Source organism: Helianthus annuus, chromosome 17 (assembly GCF_002127325.2).
Source record: "Helianthus annuus cultivar XRQ/B chromosome 17, HanXRQr2.0-SUNRISE, whole genome shotgun sequence".
Lineage (NCBI taxonomy): Eukaryota > Viridiplantae > Streptophyta > Magnoliopsida > Asterales > Asteraceae > Helianthus > Helianthus annuus.
Window position 1 is genome coordinate 21376618 of NC_035449.2, and position 18333 is coordinate 21394950.

An 18333-nucleotide genomic window follows, 5' to 3' on the forward strand; every position below is an offset into this window, starting at 1 on the left:
CAAGGGATGCTATGCTACTTATCTAACCAACGCAAAAGGCCAAAAGTTAAAGCCGATTATTTGTTGAAAAATATTTATGTTTTCATGATAAGTTTAATGTGGTATTATACATTATATTATACATCTATACAATTCCAAGATGGGGGAATAGTGCCAGACAGTATAATTCCAAGATGGGGGAATAGTGCCAGGCAGCTGCCTGGCACTCCCCCATTGGACCAACATTTTTTTAACTTAATTTTATTTCCCGTTTAAAATTACGATTTCGTCCTTCGCTTAAAAATACGCTTTTGCCCCCCAGCTAAAAATAAAATTATAATTTGGCCCCTAGTTCAAAATTACGCTTTTGCCCTCGGTTCAAAAACTCATTTTTAGTTTTGTTCACAGTTTAAAATTACGGTTTCGCCCTTCGTTTAAAATTACGGTTTTGCACCCAGTTAAAAAAAAATTTTGGTTTTCCCTCTACCTTAAAATTACGAATCTGCCATCAGCTCAAAATTACGTTTTTTCCCACAGTTCAAAATAAAAATATGATTCCCCCCCCCACCCCGGCTCAAAATATAATTACGATTTTACCCTCTATACAGACATACATGTTATAAAAAAGAAATATTCGGTTTATTGCCCCCGCAACGCGGGCGGGGCAAAAACTAGTTAATTATATAATTGCAGTAGGTGACTGAATGTAACATCCCCAAAAATTTTAAAATAGTATTGAGTTTATCAACAATGGTTTGTTTGGACTTATAAGCCTATTTTTTTAAGGGGTATTGGATTTTAATAATCCCAAGTTTCAGTGATTGGTCGGTAATATTCCCAACTTCAAAAATTGCCTACAACAATCCCAACTTGTAAGATTTTGGCCACCAATGATCCTTGTCTAACTGAGTTATAACCCAGTTAGTTTTTTGAAGTTTTGAGCGGCGGAGAAGGTCACTAGAGGTTGGAGATGACAAGTGGTGGTCTCCTTTGGTGGTTTCAGGGGTAAAGAAGGTCGTTGGAATAAGTTGCAGGTCACCTGAGTTGCATAGATGGTGGAAATTTTAAACTTTTGAGAAGCGGAGAAGATTACAGGAGGTCGGAGATGATTGGTGGTGGTCTCGTTTGGTGGTTTCAGGGGTAAAACGGGTCGCCGGAATAAGTTGCAGGTCACCAGCCCAACAAGGTTATAACCCAGTTAGACAAGGATCATTGGTGGCCAAAATCTTACAAGTTGGGACTGTTGTAGGCAATTTTTGAAGTTGAGATTATTACCGGCCAATTAGTGAAACTTGGGATTATTAAAATCCAATACCCCTTTTTTTTAAAGGAAAACCATGACAAAGACCTATGAAGGGCAAATTAGTAATTTGTTCACACCCTTACTTGTGGGAATATGATCTTTAGCGACCAATATCGTTGCCATTTGCACATTCCATTTTGAGATGTAGAGAGAAAAATAGAGAGTTATGTAGAGAGAAATACTTGGTTGATGTTATATTCGGACCGTATTTGAGTAAGAATTGAAAGGGAAAGCTCGTGGATCGTTGATGTTCCGGGCTCAAGCATTTCAGTGGTGGTTTTGGTCGGTTAAAGTAGATTATTGAGGATTAAAGTTTGGTTTAGTTTGGTTTCAGTTTAAAGGGTAAATTTTCACCTTAAAGTTTGTGTTTTTACACATAGTTGCACATGGAACCTCATATACGTCCATTTCGACCCATATGAATTCATAAAGTCGAAATCTTAACTTAGCTACAGGTTTGCATCATCACTGCCCTCATAAATATAGATTGGAATGTTCAAATGAAATATACAAGAAGAGAGAAAATAATATTTAACCAATAAAATATTTTCTTTCTAAGTTTAATTTAATTAATATAGAAGGATATAAGAGTAACTAGATGAGTATATTATTTGAGTCAACTCCACGCATATAAATTTAACAAATTAATTCTTTCATATTTTATTGGGGTATTGGATTTTAATAATTCCAAGTTTCACTAATTGGCCGGTAATAATCCCAACTTTAAAAATTGCCTACAACAGTCCTAACTTGTGAGATTTTGGCCACCAATGATCCTTGTCTAACTGGGTTATAACCTTGTTGGGCTCGTGACCTGCAACTTATTCTGGCGACTCGTTTTACCTCTGAAACCACCAAATGAGACCACCACCAATCATCTCCGACCTCCTGTAATCTTCTCCGCTTCTCAAAAGTTTAAAATTTCCACCATCTACGCAACTCCGGTGACCTGCAACTTATTCCGACGACCTTCTTTACCCCTGAAACCACCAAAGGAGACCACCACTTGTCATCTCCAACCTCTAAGTGACCTTCTCCGCCGCTCAAAACTTCAAAAAACTAACTGGGTTATAACCCAGTTAGACAAGGATCATTGATGGCCAAAATCTTACAAGTTGGGACTGTTGTAGGCAATTTTTGAAGTTGGGATTATTACCGGCCAATTAGTGAAACTTGGGATTATTAAAATCCAATACCCCTATTTTATTTAATTCAATATAATTTAAAAACTATGCAAAAAACATGAACAACAAACCTCGTGTAAAACAAACCTTGTGTAATATAGTGTATGTATATTCAGCAATCTTGAAAAAACATGATTTGGTTTGATTTAGGAAGTGAGATGTAAGGTCCATTCGTACACGAGTCTAAAAACGCATATTATAAACGTACGGACATTAAACAAACGTTTTTGCCATTCATTAACATATAAGAACCCAACATTTACAATCCAAACATGATTACTTAAAAGTGTACTAATAAATAACATTCTAACACGATAAGTTTTAAACACCATTTATAAGCATACGATTAAACTGAAACATAACTACAGAATGTTTTGACCCGTTTGAACATAAAAGACGTGGAAACATGACATGCGTGTGGTGTATTCGTTCCAAGCTTGGCGCCACCTAACACGATAATTTACCTACAACCATACCACACAAATTAGTTATTTCATAATTAATTAACATAGAATTCAAACCTTCCAACGAACGTAATGATAATCCTTTCGGTAACATTCATTCAATCATACTTTCTAACGGGTCTTGATGTCGAATTCCTTTTATCTAATATATCCGGTTCGATACCAATTCCCAATTCATACACATGTCATTTTACTTATTCAACCCGTATACGCGAATCGAACTTCAATGTATTTTCATTTAACACAATACAAATTTATAAACCAAGCATAAAAATGTAACATAAACAAAATACATTACTAAAATTCGTAAGCATAAGAACTTACCTTTGTCGTGTTTCGCTTATCCGGAATGGCTGGCGTTATGTCTTCCTCCTTTACTCCTACAATTCACAATCGACATACTTTAATCTCATGTCTCCGTTTCCATTCTTTTCTTAACGTAATTGAGTTAACAACTATCATTTCCCAATTCTAACCATTTAGCATTATATTCACATGAGGTCATCTTTGTCATATATAATTCTTCATTCAAGCATTTTAACAAACATTTGGTGTGTGTATCATTAACAAAGCATAATGTACAAGTATTCTATGCATATTCTTCCTATTTCATAACATGGACCGTCATAATCAATCAAATTTATCTAACTAATCCTCTACTACATACAAATTTTCACATCAGCATTACATGAATTTGCACCTACATGATTATCACACTTCACCATACTACTATTATAAGTGGGTTTCACTTTGAATCATCAAGATAATCAAAATTCAAGCATAATTCATCTTCTACATAATGATTCTATTAAATGTTAGTACTCAATTTCATTCAATTTCACTATTTGATTATAACTCATTTATGAAAGATCATCAAATCATAAAATTCAACTTAACTCTTGTTTGACTAGCTTAGAAGAACGATTTATGTGTTCATGCAGTGAATTTGACCATTATTTCCCTTTCAATTTTCTTGATTTTGTGAAGGAAGGATTTTCCTTCCTCTTTCTCTGGCTCGAGGCGACACACTGATGTAGATATATAACTTAAACATGTTTAAAACAAGATGCACCTAATTAAATTTTGGGGTGTCACATCAGATAATATGAAGAAGTTAGAATGTTAAAGGATAAATATTATGAGATATCATAATAACTAACTAATAGTAATCACCATCATATTTAATGGGTTGGCTAAATGTAACACCCTCCCTTACTTGTCATAACCAATCCATTATAAATCACATTAAAATTTGTCAAATCGCCCCTCTATAAAAAAATTATTATTATTTAGAAAAAAAAAAAGAATTTCTTTTTTCTAAAAAGGATATCGTATCAACATAAGGTCTGCATAAATATTGTCAAAACATAAAATTAAATTTTAGATTATATATTTTACGTAAGAGAACCTTTTTAGATGAAAATAATAAATAGTAAATACTACTAGTTATTTTACGTTAAATAAATAGAGTTAGTTATTTCATGTCTTGTATTGGACACGTCAAAAAGACAATTGATTAGGAATTTAGTCTCACATGCTCCAAGAGAAAATTATAATTTGTTGATAACGTTATTTTATTCTATTTATATGATTCTTTACTTAAAATTGGTTAGATGTTATTAAACATACATGTAAAAAAAATGTTATCTACATCGAAACACCATTCCATTATTGTTTTAAGAGGTTATTGGGTCACTATAATTGGGTCATTATTGTTTTAAGAGGTAATTGGGTCACTATAATTATTGCTAGAGCATATATAGAGCACCGACACTGGCTTTCATTGTGTAAACAAATTATCAAAGGGTCATCTAAAGAAATACCACACATACAAATTTAAGGGGAGTAATTTGGGTAATTCGATTCCTGTCGAAAAAATGAAGTCGATTAAACATTGGGTGGTGGAAAATCCCAATTGGAAGACCTTGGAGCATGTGACTCATTGAACTTATGAGCTAAAGAAACATGTTCAATTATGACCATGATTCAGGTAGTATTCACCCGCTTCAAATAAAAACAAAAGTTGTAGTAAAAATAAGGTAAGAGTGGGTATGTTTAACAATACCTATTTCATTAGTCTCCTACGCCCAAATCTCAAAAATGTTTGTTCTTCCATTTAAATGATAAATATAAAATAATTATCTATTTATATAAGGTTATGTGTAATGGTTTCATATATTTTTAATTGTCACGTCATAAAGTGAATGCTATATCAGTGCCATGTAGATATGAGCTCTCACTCATTTTTCTTTTACTTTTATTGTGTAACGGTTTCATTAATTTTAACGACACACCACTCATTAAAATAATACTTAAATCAAATAAATTATAAAAAGAAAAGAAATAGAAGGATTTGATTGTGATTATTTTGGAGACCGCCACATCACTACCTTCACTTATGTGAACCGGCTAACACTTATTTCCATCGTGTCCTCTAACGCCACCACCGTACTAGTTTTTAACGCCGGTAACGCTTACCGCCCATCACCACATGGGATGGGTGTTAGTCGGTTACATGTGACCAACTCATTCTCTCTAAGTAATTTTTTTAAAGACCTCTCTCTAGTTTTTTTATCCTTATACATATACGTATATTATATTTTTCTAGTTAGTTATAATGGGTTAATTTGTAGGTATATGTACATTGTCATTTTTCTCTCTAGTTACATAATTTATACATGATCAATTTCTTGCGTAGTTACATAATTTGTACATATATATGTAATTATCAAACATTTCTGTAAGATACTTATTTTTCAATTTTAACATGTACTTGCATATATATATATATATATATATATATATATATAGGTAAAGAGTACTGTACAATATTGCTTATCGTACATTACGTACGCTTCAATCTCAGCCGTCAGATCATCTTCCCGCATTTTAAAATCGCATGTTGTTTTTTATAACAATTTCGCATGTGATAGTTTTTTATGAATTCGCATGTTGTTTTTTTGTACCAATTTCGCATGTGATAATTTTGATGAAATAGCATGTTGTTTTTTTTATAACAATTTCGCATGTGATAATTTTTGATGAATTCGCATGTTGTTTTTTGTACCAATTTTGCATGTGATAATTTTGATGAAATAGCATGTTGTTTTTTTGTAACACTTTCGCATGTGTTAATTTTGATGAAATCGCATGTTAAAAAACCAACATGCGAAATTGTTACAAAAAAACAACATGCGAATTCAATGCGGGAAGATGATCGGACGGCTGAGATTGTAGCGTACGTAATGTACGATAAGAGCATTTGTACGTTAACCTAGCCCTATATATATATATATATATATATATATATATATATATAACAAAGCACATGTTCAGAACCATAATATTCCTTTATATGCATATATGTACAATTTAAATAAATAGTTTACTAGATAGAGTTAGGGTGAGCAATAATAGAACTGTTAACTAAAACCGAATCGAAAACCAAAGAAGCTGAACTGAAGTTTAATCGAAATCCAAAATAACTGAAACCCGATTAACCAAAAACAAAATTAACCGAAAATTCATTATCGTTTTTTATTGTACCCTCTATTAACATAAATTAACCGGATCGAACCAAATACTCATGTTTTCATATATTGTTAGTATTATACCTCTATTTCAGGTATTTATACATCCATTTCTTATATTTATACATACATTTCATATATTTATAAGCTAAATTGTTAGCCCAAGTTTGGTTTTTGTTACTAACCGTACCAAACCAAAAACTGACAAACTAACTGAATAAATCGAACCGATTAACCAAAAATCGATTGGTGAATAAAATAGATTAACTGATGACTTTGGTTACTTTTTCGGTTAAGGCTAATAACCGAACCGAACCATGCATACCCCTAGAGAAAGGCCACCATAATAAAAATAAAAAAAAATACTTAGAGAGAATGAGTGGTTCACATTGGTTCTCAAATTCCATATTGTTCTCACACGATCCTAATCCTACACACACACATATATATGCTAGGACCTCGCTACAAAGTTCAAAACTCCAAAAAATGTAAAAAAGTTATAAAACACCATAATGACAACCATCAAACACACCTAAAACCTACAAATAACATAATGAAGATTACCAAAACACCATATCTGTGAGTTTTGTTTTGTGTTTTGGATGATAAGGCTCTGCTTATTAAATGACGAATATTATGGTGTTTTATGTTGATTATCATGTGTTGTTTTATATTCAATCGTTCAATCGTTCTATGATGGTGTATTTAAAGTTTTTATGTACTTTTAGGGTTTGCATACAGTGTTTTATTATCTTTGCTATGTTATTTGTGGGTTTTTGTGTGTGTTTTATAGCTGATATTAAGGTGTTTTGTGACTTTCTACATTTTTAGGAGTTTTAGATTTTGTAGTTGAACCTCACCCTTAGGCTATACGGTATGGGGATCGGCTTTGGACCGTCCCCTACCGTCGCCAATCCAACCTCCATGCCGCCCCCCTCCGTCTTCATCCCGTCAGCGTCTTCACCGTCGATATACCGACGTCCAGGACGATCCAAATGGTGGGCCCCCTTTTGTTTGTTTGTTTGTTTGTGAATGGCATTTGTACTTTAGTGAGGTTTTCCGGCGACAACCAGAAGGTTTTCCGACGGTTTTGAGAGAGGAAGAGAGAGAAATGCACAGTAGAGAGAGGAAGGTGATGGTCAACCGAAAAAGAAAGAGAGAGAATAACTTTAGAGAAAAATGCAATTTGCGTCCCTGTGGTATGTCGCAAACATCAACTTGAGCCCCTAAATTAAATTTTTGGATGTTTGAGCCCCTGACCTTATAAATTCATAACAGTATGAGTCCCTGCCGTCAGTCTTCCGCCAGTTTCACCGTTTGTTAGTTGTGAAAAGCCCATAATACCCCCACCCTTTAATATATACACTGAATGGATTCATTATCATCATCTCAACTCCCAATATCATCATCATCATCAACAGTAGCTCTCAAGTCCCAATATCATCATCATCATCAACAGTCGCTCTCAACTCCAAAGATCATCATCATCATCTTCATCGAAGAGATCAACAGATCATCTTCATCATCGATCAGGTTCATCTTTGTCACACCCCGAAATATCAGAGCTGGCGTGACTAGACCGGTATCTTCATTGCACAGCGGAAGCAAACAAGCTAAGACTTTTAAACAGTGAACGCCTGCTAGGTACTTGAATTCCCATGGGTTCTCCTATTCCAACCGTTCCTTAGGTTTAAAAAAATGCAACCTGAGAAAGAACATGCGAAAAGTCAACATAAAGTTGAGCGAGTTCATAGTTTGTTTTGAAAAGATTTATAATAAATCTTTTTGATAACCGGTTTTAAAGTTGTGGAGAAAATTTAGTAAAAATCATTTTCTTGGCATGATATATGAAAAACTGTGAGTCTAGCCCACAATAGTCTTTGTGCATTGCACGAGAGAGAGTGGGCCGAGCCCAAAAGAGTATTTGTAAGCAGGACCAACACGTCCTCTTACTTGTACATAAGTTGAAAACGTTACCCAAGTTTGTAAATCCATGTACTTGTGAGTTTACATCAAATGAATCTTAAAAACATTTGAAAGTTCAGTTTATAGGTAGGTATGTAATGCGTCTATGAACATGTTGATCATTAATGTGTAGCTAAGACATTAATATGTGTGCCGACATAGGAAGCACTCAACCCGGTAGACGATTTAAGTGTCGATTCACTTCGACAGGGACACAAAAGCACTCTAAGTGGCCGCACAAGGACCGTGAGTGGGGCTCGCCCGTACCCGATAGATCTACCCCCTGTTCCGTGGTCCTTAAAAGGATTAATGGTGCCTAAGTTAGCGCCTATTCGCACGTGATCCAAGAGTTCATTCCATAGCTTAATCATACCCTAGTTAATATGTATTTCAAAAGCAAAAGGGGACATAAACCCATTGGGTTGTCTCGTTGTTCGTACGCAGAACAACCCAGTCCCGTTGTAGTAACTAGGACATTCCTGTCACTAGTCATGAAAATCATGCACGTTTGCGAAAATACGCGTTTGTTTTGTAAAACCGGTATATTTAGTATAAATCGTTCGTAAACCATTTAAGTTCCTTGAAATCCATTCGTAACATGGTTTGTAAATATGTGTTTTCGTTCGTCAAAATAGTGTTTGCTTTTGCAAAAACTTGCATGTCTTTCCACCCCCGAAAACATTTATAAAAATGTAAAACAGTAAAAAGTGGGGGTTATGAACTCACCTTAACATTCCTGTGCAAAGCTAGCTTAACGTGATTCCGTGATGTCATTCCAAGAATGTGAACTCGCTAGCGTGCATCTATAGTATTCCTAACAGGGAATAACTTATCAGTTTCTAAATAAATCGACGTAGCTAAACTACGTGTCCGAGCTCTATCGAATCGCTAACTAAACGATTCTATTAAGGTGTTATCGTGATTTAGAATAACCATTCTATGGTTAATTGATCCCGTTTATAAATGGGATAAAACTGAGTCACGAAATCGACCTATTTTTCTAGTATTATAAGATATATATATATTTTTATATGTTTAAATATAAATATACGTACGGCATCATGTTAGTCATCGCGAATAAAAGGCGTAGATGAAATAGTAATACGACTCTTTGTAGTTTTCGTAAGACGTAATTAAAACACGTTTGTTATAATCTTACGGTAAAATATTATATGCCGTTTAGGGTTCGAAGATAAATATAAATAATATATTTATTTTATCAAATTATTCGAAGTCTATCGGCGTTTGAGATAAATGTAAACACTTACATTTATTTTATAAAAGTAATCGAAAGCATTCGAATTATCGACGTCTAAAAAAATATATATATAAATAATTATAGTTGTTTTGTAACTTTCGAGTCGTAAATCAAAATAAATACTCTTATATTTATTTGATAAAAATACCTCAATCTCGCTAGATGCCGTGTTTGTGTTATGAATACGTTTCGTATTACGAATTTTACGAAAAACGGACAGAGTTTCCTCTGTTTTTCGAATAACCCCGACAACACAAGTTGTCGTTATTTTGTTAAAAATTCAACAATTGTCAACAAACGATATATATATAATTTTCATCATTCGCCAAAACGTAAATAATCACTACTATATAAACGTTATCTAATCGCTAACGGTTCGAGCTCGGTTCGCGTTAAGTGTAATGTATATAAACAACGAAACTAAAATGTGTTTCGTTTAAAGTTTACCGGGCCTTGTGTTGACCGCGTTTGACCGTCCGTTGACCCGAGTTGACTCGCTGAGTTGACCAGGTTTGACCAGCTTTGACTGAACTTTGACTGAACCAAATCTGAACCAAGAGTGAACGGAACCACCTGAACAATCTGAAACACACCAAAGTGAATCCAAATCCGATTCCGAACCCAACCATGCCGCGAAATCTTGAACCGAACAAATCTGACCTGTAGCTGAACCATGTCACTTGAACTTGAACTTGAACCTAACCAACCATCACCATCATCTTCGGTTACCGCCGGCCGCCGCCGCGTAGGGTGGCCGACACCTCCTTTCTCTCCCATCGAGTCGCCACTGTTGCCATTAACCATCGTCATGCTCCTCATCAACAGCAGATCAACATAATGACATCATCATTATCATCTTTTGCCATCCAAACAGACAAGAGACAAAAGGAAAAAAAAACGGGGCTTACCGTGAACCCGTTGGACCGAGACTCCGAGACTGAAATAACCCGAACCAAAGCCGATATCCCACTTCTGTCGTCGACTGTCACCTCCGCCAACACCGTGTCGCTGCCACCGCTGCCGCCGCCGACCAGCGGCGGTTCTGGTTCCGCCGTTCACCTCTGCCTCGTCTCTCTCTCATCGTTTCTCTCTCTGTTTCTTCGTCGCACCACCACCAAACGGTGGTGGTGGTGGTCGGCCGGTACACCGATCAAAGGGAGATCGAGGTGTGTGTGTGTGTTCTGGAGTGTAGATCGAGAGAGGGAGAGGCAGACACAATGGTTTGTGTTTCTTGTGTGAATTTAGGTTAGGTGTAGACAAAGAAGAAGATGGATGGTGTGCGTGATGTCTGATTGAGTGTAAATCCACCCATCAGAGTTGTTTTCATTTTCTTTGCCTTATTTGGTGCAAGGGGTATGGTGTGTAGGTATGGTTCCTAGTATTTTAAAAATACAATTATACATCTGTATAATTAAATGGAAACTAAAACTAGAAGGAAACAAGAAAACAAATATATGAAATACAGGGTTAAGGTTCGGACAAGGGTTTGGGGTGGGGTGGGAGGACACTGGGTAAACAAACTCGCTTGTATAGGAAACCGTTTAAACGTTGCGCGTCTCGTTAAAAAAATAATACATAATTGCACGCTTGCTAGACGTGATTTTTTTTTGTTTGTTACAAAATAACTCGGTTAATATCATTTGTTATGCGTTTACGATAACGTGTCGTGTCTCGTTTAACCGTTCGATTAAATCAATAAAAATAATAAAAAAATAATTATATTTATTTTATATAAGTCTCCGAGTTCGGTTAATTTATAAATCATGATTATTGAAATTTTACCAAGTCTCGATACACATGCGTTCCGGTTTGACCATTGACCCGAGCTTGACCACATTCGCGTACTATAAAGTCGAATAGACGGCACTCCAAAAGGCCTAATTAAGTTAATTCGTACCTTGAACACTAATCATTATTGCCTTAAACGTTTGTTAATCGCGTAATTAAGAGGCGTTAATTACCGGTTGTCACATTCTCCCCCTGTTACAGAAATTTCGTCCTCGAAATTTAGACTATGTTATCTCCTTAGAGTTGTGTCGTTCGCAGGTAAGTCCGAATAATAACAAAGTGAATGACCGAAATTGAATCAAAACTTATTCAGATCACGTGAATGTAAGGACATTTTGAATCAATAAGAACCCAACGATTCAGCTGAGTTTGTTCCAGAAATCGATGTCAAGTGAACGCAGTGTAGTGATACTATCACCAATGCGACCAAGTTTACGCGATTCAACATAGGAGGGATTTCGACCAATAGAATTCCAAATGAACGTTCACAATATGCAAATAATTTTTTGAAACAATAGAATTCACTACCAACGGCAACTTGCGCTGGTTGTTGTATAAATGAAACTCGAATTCAACAAACTCGAATAAATAGAATCAAGAAATGATTTGTCTACTGTCGAACCAATAAATGAATAAGACAAAATCAACGTGTTGACATTGTTGAATTGTAAGGATACACTGAAATAATACAACCGAACCTGGTGTATCATCGTCTTAATACATAGTTGCATTAAGACTATTTAAATGATTAGCCAAGCAAAGAGCGTACGTAGTTTTGCATGGAGCGATTGATTATGATTAGCACAAGCTACAAGTTTATACCGCCGCCACAAGGTGTCGTAGTGAATGAAATAATTCGATAATGGCGGTGACCGAACAAGTATCACCGCATTTGCATGAAACGCTCGATCATGATTAGCCCAAGCTATAGGTTTATACCGACACCACAAGGTGTCGTATTAAATGAAACAGTTCAATAATAGCGGTGACCAAACGAGTATCACCGTGTATGAAATCAGATGAAGGGCTCAATGAAGTAAATGTGAATGTTTGTTCCAACAAACACCATGAGATTTTCAATTGATAATGAAACAACAACTAAATAGTGTTTTCGATCGAAGATGAAAAAGCAATGAATATCACAAAAAGTTCGATCGATGAAAGAACCGTTAGGAGGTACACCAGAATCTATAACATGAATTTGTGTACCATTATCTTAACACACGATTGTATTAAGACTACTTTAATATGATAAACCAATAAAGCGGATTTAATATCAATAAACAAATAAATAAATAATTAAATCCGTACATGATGCGAGCAACGAGATTAACGCAAGCTTCAAATTTGTGAGAACGTCACCACAAGGTGATCGTGATCAAGGAAACGATTTAATGAAGTCGAAGACCAAACAAGCATGTTATGGTTCAAAGCAAATGAAGTGCTTGTTGGGATTATTTTGAATATGATGGCCTCAATCCATCATATGGAATCTTGAATCGAATTTATATTACGAGCAAGTTCAACAATTGAACTTGGTTTAATCACATTCCAACGATGAATGCATGTGTTAACAAGAGATTTCGACATGGTTACAATGAACAAACCATGTAATGTATTCAAAAGAAAAGAGTTTCAACAAGTTCGTTGACCCGATATCAAAGAGTCAACACTTTGCAACAATGCGGGTCATCTAAATCACAATGCAAAGATCAAGTATAGCGAACGATATTTGAGCTTTGATAAAAACGACAATTTGGAGTGAAGCCCTCCAATGGTCTTCACGGATCAACGAACCACATGCGCGACAAACAATGCATGCGTACATAGGAATTCATCAAAAATAAAACAATTGAGTGTTTGCTATCATGGAAGAAAATCTTTGTGGTGCAACGATCATTAGGGGGGAGTAGAAATGCAAAAATCTACTCACTATATGCAAGAAGTCGAAATTTCAACAAAAGAAATTTAAGGACTTTACCTGGAAGTTCACGTGATGATCGGTTGCTAGATGAGATTACCATGGAATGCCGAACATTGCGTATTTGCCATTCATGAAATAGGGGGAATTGCGAAAGCATGTGACTTCTTTTGCAGCGCCAATAACTGTGAGTCTCTTTAGACTAAGTAGCGGCTATTGTGAGATCTTGTTCTAACGTACCTTAGCGAGATTCGTGTCGTTTGCAGGATCACGTGGCAAAGTGTTACATTGCAATCGGTAGTTCTCCCGCTGTCAGGATTAGCGCCGTTGTTATTGTGCCCATTCATGTTTTCCAAATGCCTTGCCTCAAAAGTCATGTATGATGTACTCCGACGTCTGCTGACATATAGTTTAAGTTTCATGTATACTTGTGCACTAGCGTTTCGTTCCGCGTAGAATATGATGTGCTCCGACATCCGTTGACGTATAATTTGAGTTTCATGTATTCTTGTGCACTAGCGTTTCGTTCCGCATAGGTTACCTGCTCGGGTAAGTAAGATAGCATAGACGACATAATATAATGGTGCTTGCCCGAGTTGTTAGTCACGGTTTCTACGTGAGGACCTTTAATGAATTTCGTCATAAGTTTTCCAGAGGTCCTAAATGTGTGTTACCGCAACTCTCAAAGTCTTGCTTTATGTGTGTAATTGTTTCGTGTAACGTGTATCAACACAACACTTGTATATGCTTAAAATCAAAACAGTTGACTCATTGTTCTTGGCAACGGTTGGAACCCATATTCGAGTCCTAGGCGTTCTATATGTGTCCAAGTCTTAATAATCTAAGTCCCCAGAGGAAAGTGAGGTTAAAGCCTAGGTATCGCTACAGAAACCTAATTCGCTGAAACCTATAGCTCTGATACCAATCTGTCACACCCCGAAATATCAGAGCTGGCGTGACTGGACCGGTATCTTCATTGCACAGCGGAAGCAAACAAGCTAAGACTTTTAAACAGTGAACGCCTGCTAGGTACTTGAATTCCCATGGGTTCTCCTATTCCAACCGTTCCTTAGGTTTAAAAAAATGCAACCTGAGAAAGAACATGCGAAAAGTCAACATAAAGTTGAGCGAGTTCATAGTTTGTTTTGAAAAGATTTATAATAAATCTTTTTGATAACCAGTTTTAAAGTTGTGGAGAAAATTTAGTAAAAATCATTTTCTTGGCATGATATATGAAAAACTGTGAGTCTAGCCCACAATAGTCTTTGTGCATTGCACGAGAGAGAGTGGGCCGAGCCCAAAAGAGTATTTGTAAGCAGGACCAACACGTCCTCTTACTTGTACATAAGTTGAAAACGTTACCCAAGTTTGTAAATCCATGTACTTGTGAGTTTACATCAAATGAATCTTAAAAACATTTGAAAGTTCAGTTTATAGGTAGGTATGTAATGCGTCTATGAACATGTTGATCATTAATGTGTAGCTAAGACATTAATATGTGTGCCGACATAGGAAGCACTCAACCCGATAGACGATTTAAGTGTCGATTCACTTCGACAGGGACACAAAAGCACTCTAAGTGGCCGCACAAGGACCGTGAGTGGGGCTCGCCCGTACCCGATAGATCTACCCCCTGTTCCGTGGTCCTTAAAAGGATTAATGGTGCCTAAGTTAGCGCCTATTCGCACGTGATCCAAGAGTTCATTCCATAGCTTAATCATACCCTAGTTAATATGTATTTCAAAAGCAAAAGGGGACATAAACCCATTGGGTTGTCTCGTTGTTCGTACGCAGAACAACCTAGTCCCGTTGTAGTAACTAGGACATTCCTGTCACTAGTCATGAAAATCATGCACGTTTGCGAAAATACGCGTTTGTTTTGTAAAACCGGTATATTTAGTATAAATCGTTCGTAAACCATTTAAGTTCCTTGAAATCCATTCGTAACATGGTTTGTAAATATGTGTTTTCGTTCGTCAAAATAGTGTTTGCTTTTGCAAAAACTTGCATGTCTTTCCACCCCCGAAAACATTTATAAAAATGTAAAACAGTAAAAAGTGGGGGTTATGAACTCACCTTAACATTCCTGTGCAAAGCTAGCTTAACGTGATTCCGTGATGTCATTCCAAGAATGTGAACTCGCTAGCGTGCATCTATAGTATTCCTAACAGGGAATAACTTATCAGTTTCTAAATAAATCGACGTAGCTAAACTACGTGTCCGAGCTCTACCGAATCGCTAACTAAACGATTCTATTAAGGTGTTATCGTGATTTAGAATAACCATTCTATGGTTAATTGATCCCGTTTATAAATGGGATAAAACTGAGTCACGAAATCGACCTATTTTTCTAGTATTATAAGATATATATATATATATATATATATTTTTATATGTTTAAATATAAATATACGTACGGCATCATGTTAGTCATCGCGAATAAAAGGCGTAGATGAAATAGTAATACGACTCTTTGTAGTTTTCGTAAGACGTAATTAAAACACGTTTGTTATAATCTTACGGTAAAATATTATATGCCGTTTAGGGTTCGAAGATAAATATAAATAATATATTTATTTTATCAAATTATTCGAAGTCTATCGGCGTTTGAGATAAATGTAAACACTTACATTTATTTTATAAAAGTAATCGAAAGCATTCGAATTATCGACGTCTAAAAAAATATATATATAAATAATTATAGTTGTTTTGTAACTTTCGAGTCGTAAATCAAAATAAATACTCTTATATTTATTTGATAAAAATACCTCAATCTCGCTAGATGCCGTGTTTGTGTTATGAATACGTTTCGTATTACGAATTTTACGAAAAACGGACAGAGTTTCCTCTGTTTTTCGAATAACCCCGACAACACAAGTTGTCGTTATTTTGTTAAAAATTCAACAATTGTCAACAAACGATATATATATAATTTTCATCATTCGCCAAAACGTAAATAATCACTACTATATAAACGTTATCTAATCGCTAACGGTTCGAGCTCGGTTCGCGTTAAGTGTAATGTATATAAACAACGAAACTAAAATGTGTTTCGTTTAAAGTTTACCGGGCCTTGTGTTGACCGCGTTTGACCGTCCGTTGACCCGAGTTGACTCGCTGAGTTGACCAGGTTTGACCAGCTTTGACTGAACTTTGACTGAACCAAATCTGAACCAAGAGTGAACGGAACCACCTGAACAATCTGAAACACACCAAAGTGAATCCAAATCCGATTCCGAACCCAACCATGCCGCGAAATCTTGAACCGAACAAATCTGACCTGTAGCTGAACCATGTCACTTGAACTTGAACTTGAACCTAACCAACCATCACCATCATCTTCGGTTACCGCCGGCCGCCGCCGCGTAGGGTGGCCGACACCTCCTTTCTCTCCCATCGAGTCGCCACTGTTGCCATTAACCATCGTCATGCTCCTCATCAACAGCAGATCAACATAATGACATCATCATTATCATCTTTTGCCATCCAAACAGACAAGAGACAAAAGGAAAAAAAAACGGGGCTTACCGTGAACCCGTTGGACCGAGACTCCGAGACTGAAATAACCCGAACCAAAGCCGATATCCCACTTCTGTCGTCGACTGTCACCTCCGCCAACACCGTGTCGCTGCCAACGCTGCCGCCGCCGACCAGCGACGGTTCTGGTTCCGCCGTTCACCTCTGCCTCGTCTCTCTCTCATCGTTTCTCTCTCTGTTTCTTCGTCGCACCACCACCAAACGGTGGTGGTGGTGGTCGGCCGGTACACCGATCAAAGGGAGATCGAGGTGTGTGTGTGTGTGTTCTGGAGTGTAGATCGAGAGAGGGAGAGGCAGACACAATGGTTTGTGTTTCTTGTGTGAATTTAGGTTAGGTGTAGACAAAGAAGAAGATGGATGGTGTGCGTGATGTCTGATTGAGTGTAAATCCAACCATCAGAGTTGTTTTTATTTTCTTTGCCTTATTTGGTGCAAGGGGTATGGTGTGTAGGTATGGTTCCTAGTATTTTAAAAATACAATTATACATCTGTATAATTAAATGGAAACTAAAACTAGAAGGAAACAAGAAAACAAATATATGAAATACAGGGTTAAGGTTCGGACAAGGGTTTGGGGTGGGGTGGGAGGACACTGGGTAAACAAACTCGCTTGTATAGGAAACCGTTTAAACGTTGCGCGTCTCGTTAAAAAAATAATACATAATTGCACGCTTGCTAGACGTGATTTTTTTTTTGTTTGTTACAAAATAACTCGGTTAATATCATTTGTTATGCGTTTACGATAACGTGTCGTGTCTCGTTTAACCGTTCGATTAAATCAATAAAAATAATAAAAAAATAATTATATTTATTTTATATAAGTATCCGAGTTCGGTTAATTTATAAATCATGATTATTGAAATTTTACCAAGTCTCGATACACATGCGTTCCGGTTTGACCATTGACCCGAGCTTGACCACATTCGCGTACTATAAAGTCGAATAGACGGCACTCCAAAAGGCCTAATTAAGTTAATTCGTACCTTGAACACTAATCATTATTGCCTTAAACGTCTGTTAATCGCGTAATTAAGAGGCGTTAATTACCGGTTGTCACAATCTTCATGCTGTCATTCGATGTGTTTATGTGCTTATATTGTGAAAAAACAGAGCGATGATTCTGGGTTTGATTTTGGGTTCCATTCGATGATTTTGGGTTGATTTTGGGTAACATTCGATGATTTGGGTTGATTTTGAAAAAACAGAGGGTTGATTTCATTCGATGTGTTTATGTGTTTATATTGTGAAAAAACAGAGCGTTGATTTTGGGTTTGATTTTGGGTTCCATTCGATGTTTTTGGGTTTGATTTTGGGTTCCATTCGATGATTTTGGGTTGATTTTGAAAAACAGAGGGTTGATTTTGGGTTCCTCATTTTGAATGTGTTTGAATGTGTTATTTGGGT

The 18333-nt window shown here is 36.3% G+C and overlaps 2 protein-coding genes across 2 annotated transcripts; both read right to left on the minus strand.

Moving 5' to 3' along the window:
- Positions 1 to 9907: 9907 nt before the first annotated feature.
- LOC118489136 lies at positions 9908 to 10928 on the minus strand. Its single transcript, XM_035986768.1, has 2 exons — positions 10344 to 10928; positions 9908 to 10265 (listed from the first exon to the last, which is right to left on the minus strand). The coding sequence occupies exons 1-2, from the start codon at positions 10500 to 10502 to the stop codon at positions 10104 to 10106; spliced, it is 321 nt and encodes a 106-aa protein (XP_035842661.1). The 5' UTR covers positions 10503 to 10928; the 3' UTR covers positions 9908 to 10103.
- A 5308-nt stretch (positions 10929 to 16236) lies between these two features.
- Positions 16237 to 17019, minus strand: LOC118489137. The gene is made up of 2 exons (XM_035986769.1): positions 16673 to 17019; positions 16237 to 16594 (listed from the first exon to the last, which is right to left on the minus strand). The coding sequence occupies exons 1-2, from the start codon at positions 16829 to 16831 to the stop codon at positions 16433 to 16435; spliced, it is 321 nt and encodes a 106-aa protein (XP_035842662.1). The 5' UTR covers positions 16832 to 17019; the 3' UTR covers positions 16237 to 16432.
- Positions 17020 to 18333: the final 1314 nt, after the last annotated feature.

Excerpts from the sequence above, each read along its gene's own strand:
- LOC118489136 (XM_035986768.1), bottom strand. The coding sequence starts at position 10,502 with ATGAGGAGCATGACGATGGTTAATGGCAACAGTGGCGACTCGATGGGA. Across the intron at positions 10,266-10,343 it reads GTGACATGGTTCAGCTACAG|ATTGTTCAGGTGGTTCCGTT; the intron begins GTCAGATTTGTT and ends GGTGTGTTTCAG.
- LOC118489137 (XM_035986769.1), bottom strand. The coding sequence starts at position 16,831 with ATGAGGAGCATGACGATGGTTAATGGCAACAGTGGCGACTCGATGGGA. Across the intron at positions 16,595-16,672 it reads GTGACATGGTTCAGCTACAG|ATTGTTCAGGTGGTTCCGTT; the intron begins GTCAGATTTGTT and ends GGTGTGTTTCAG.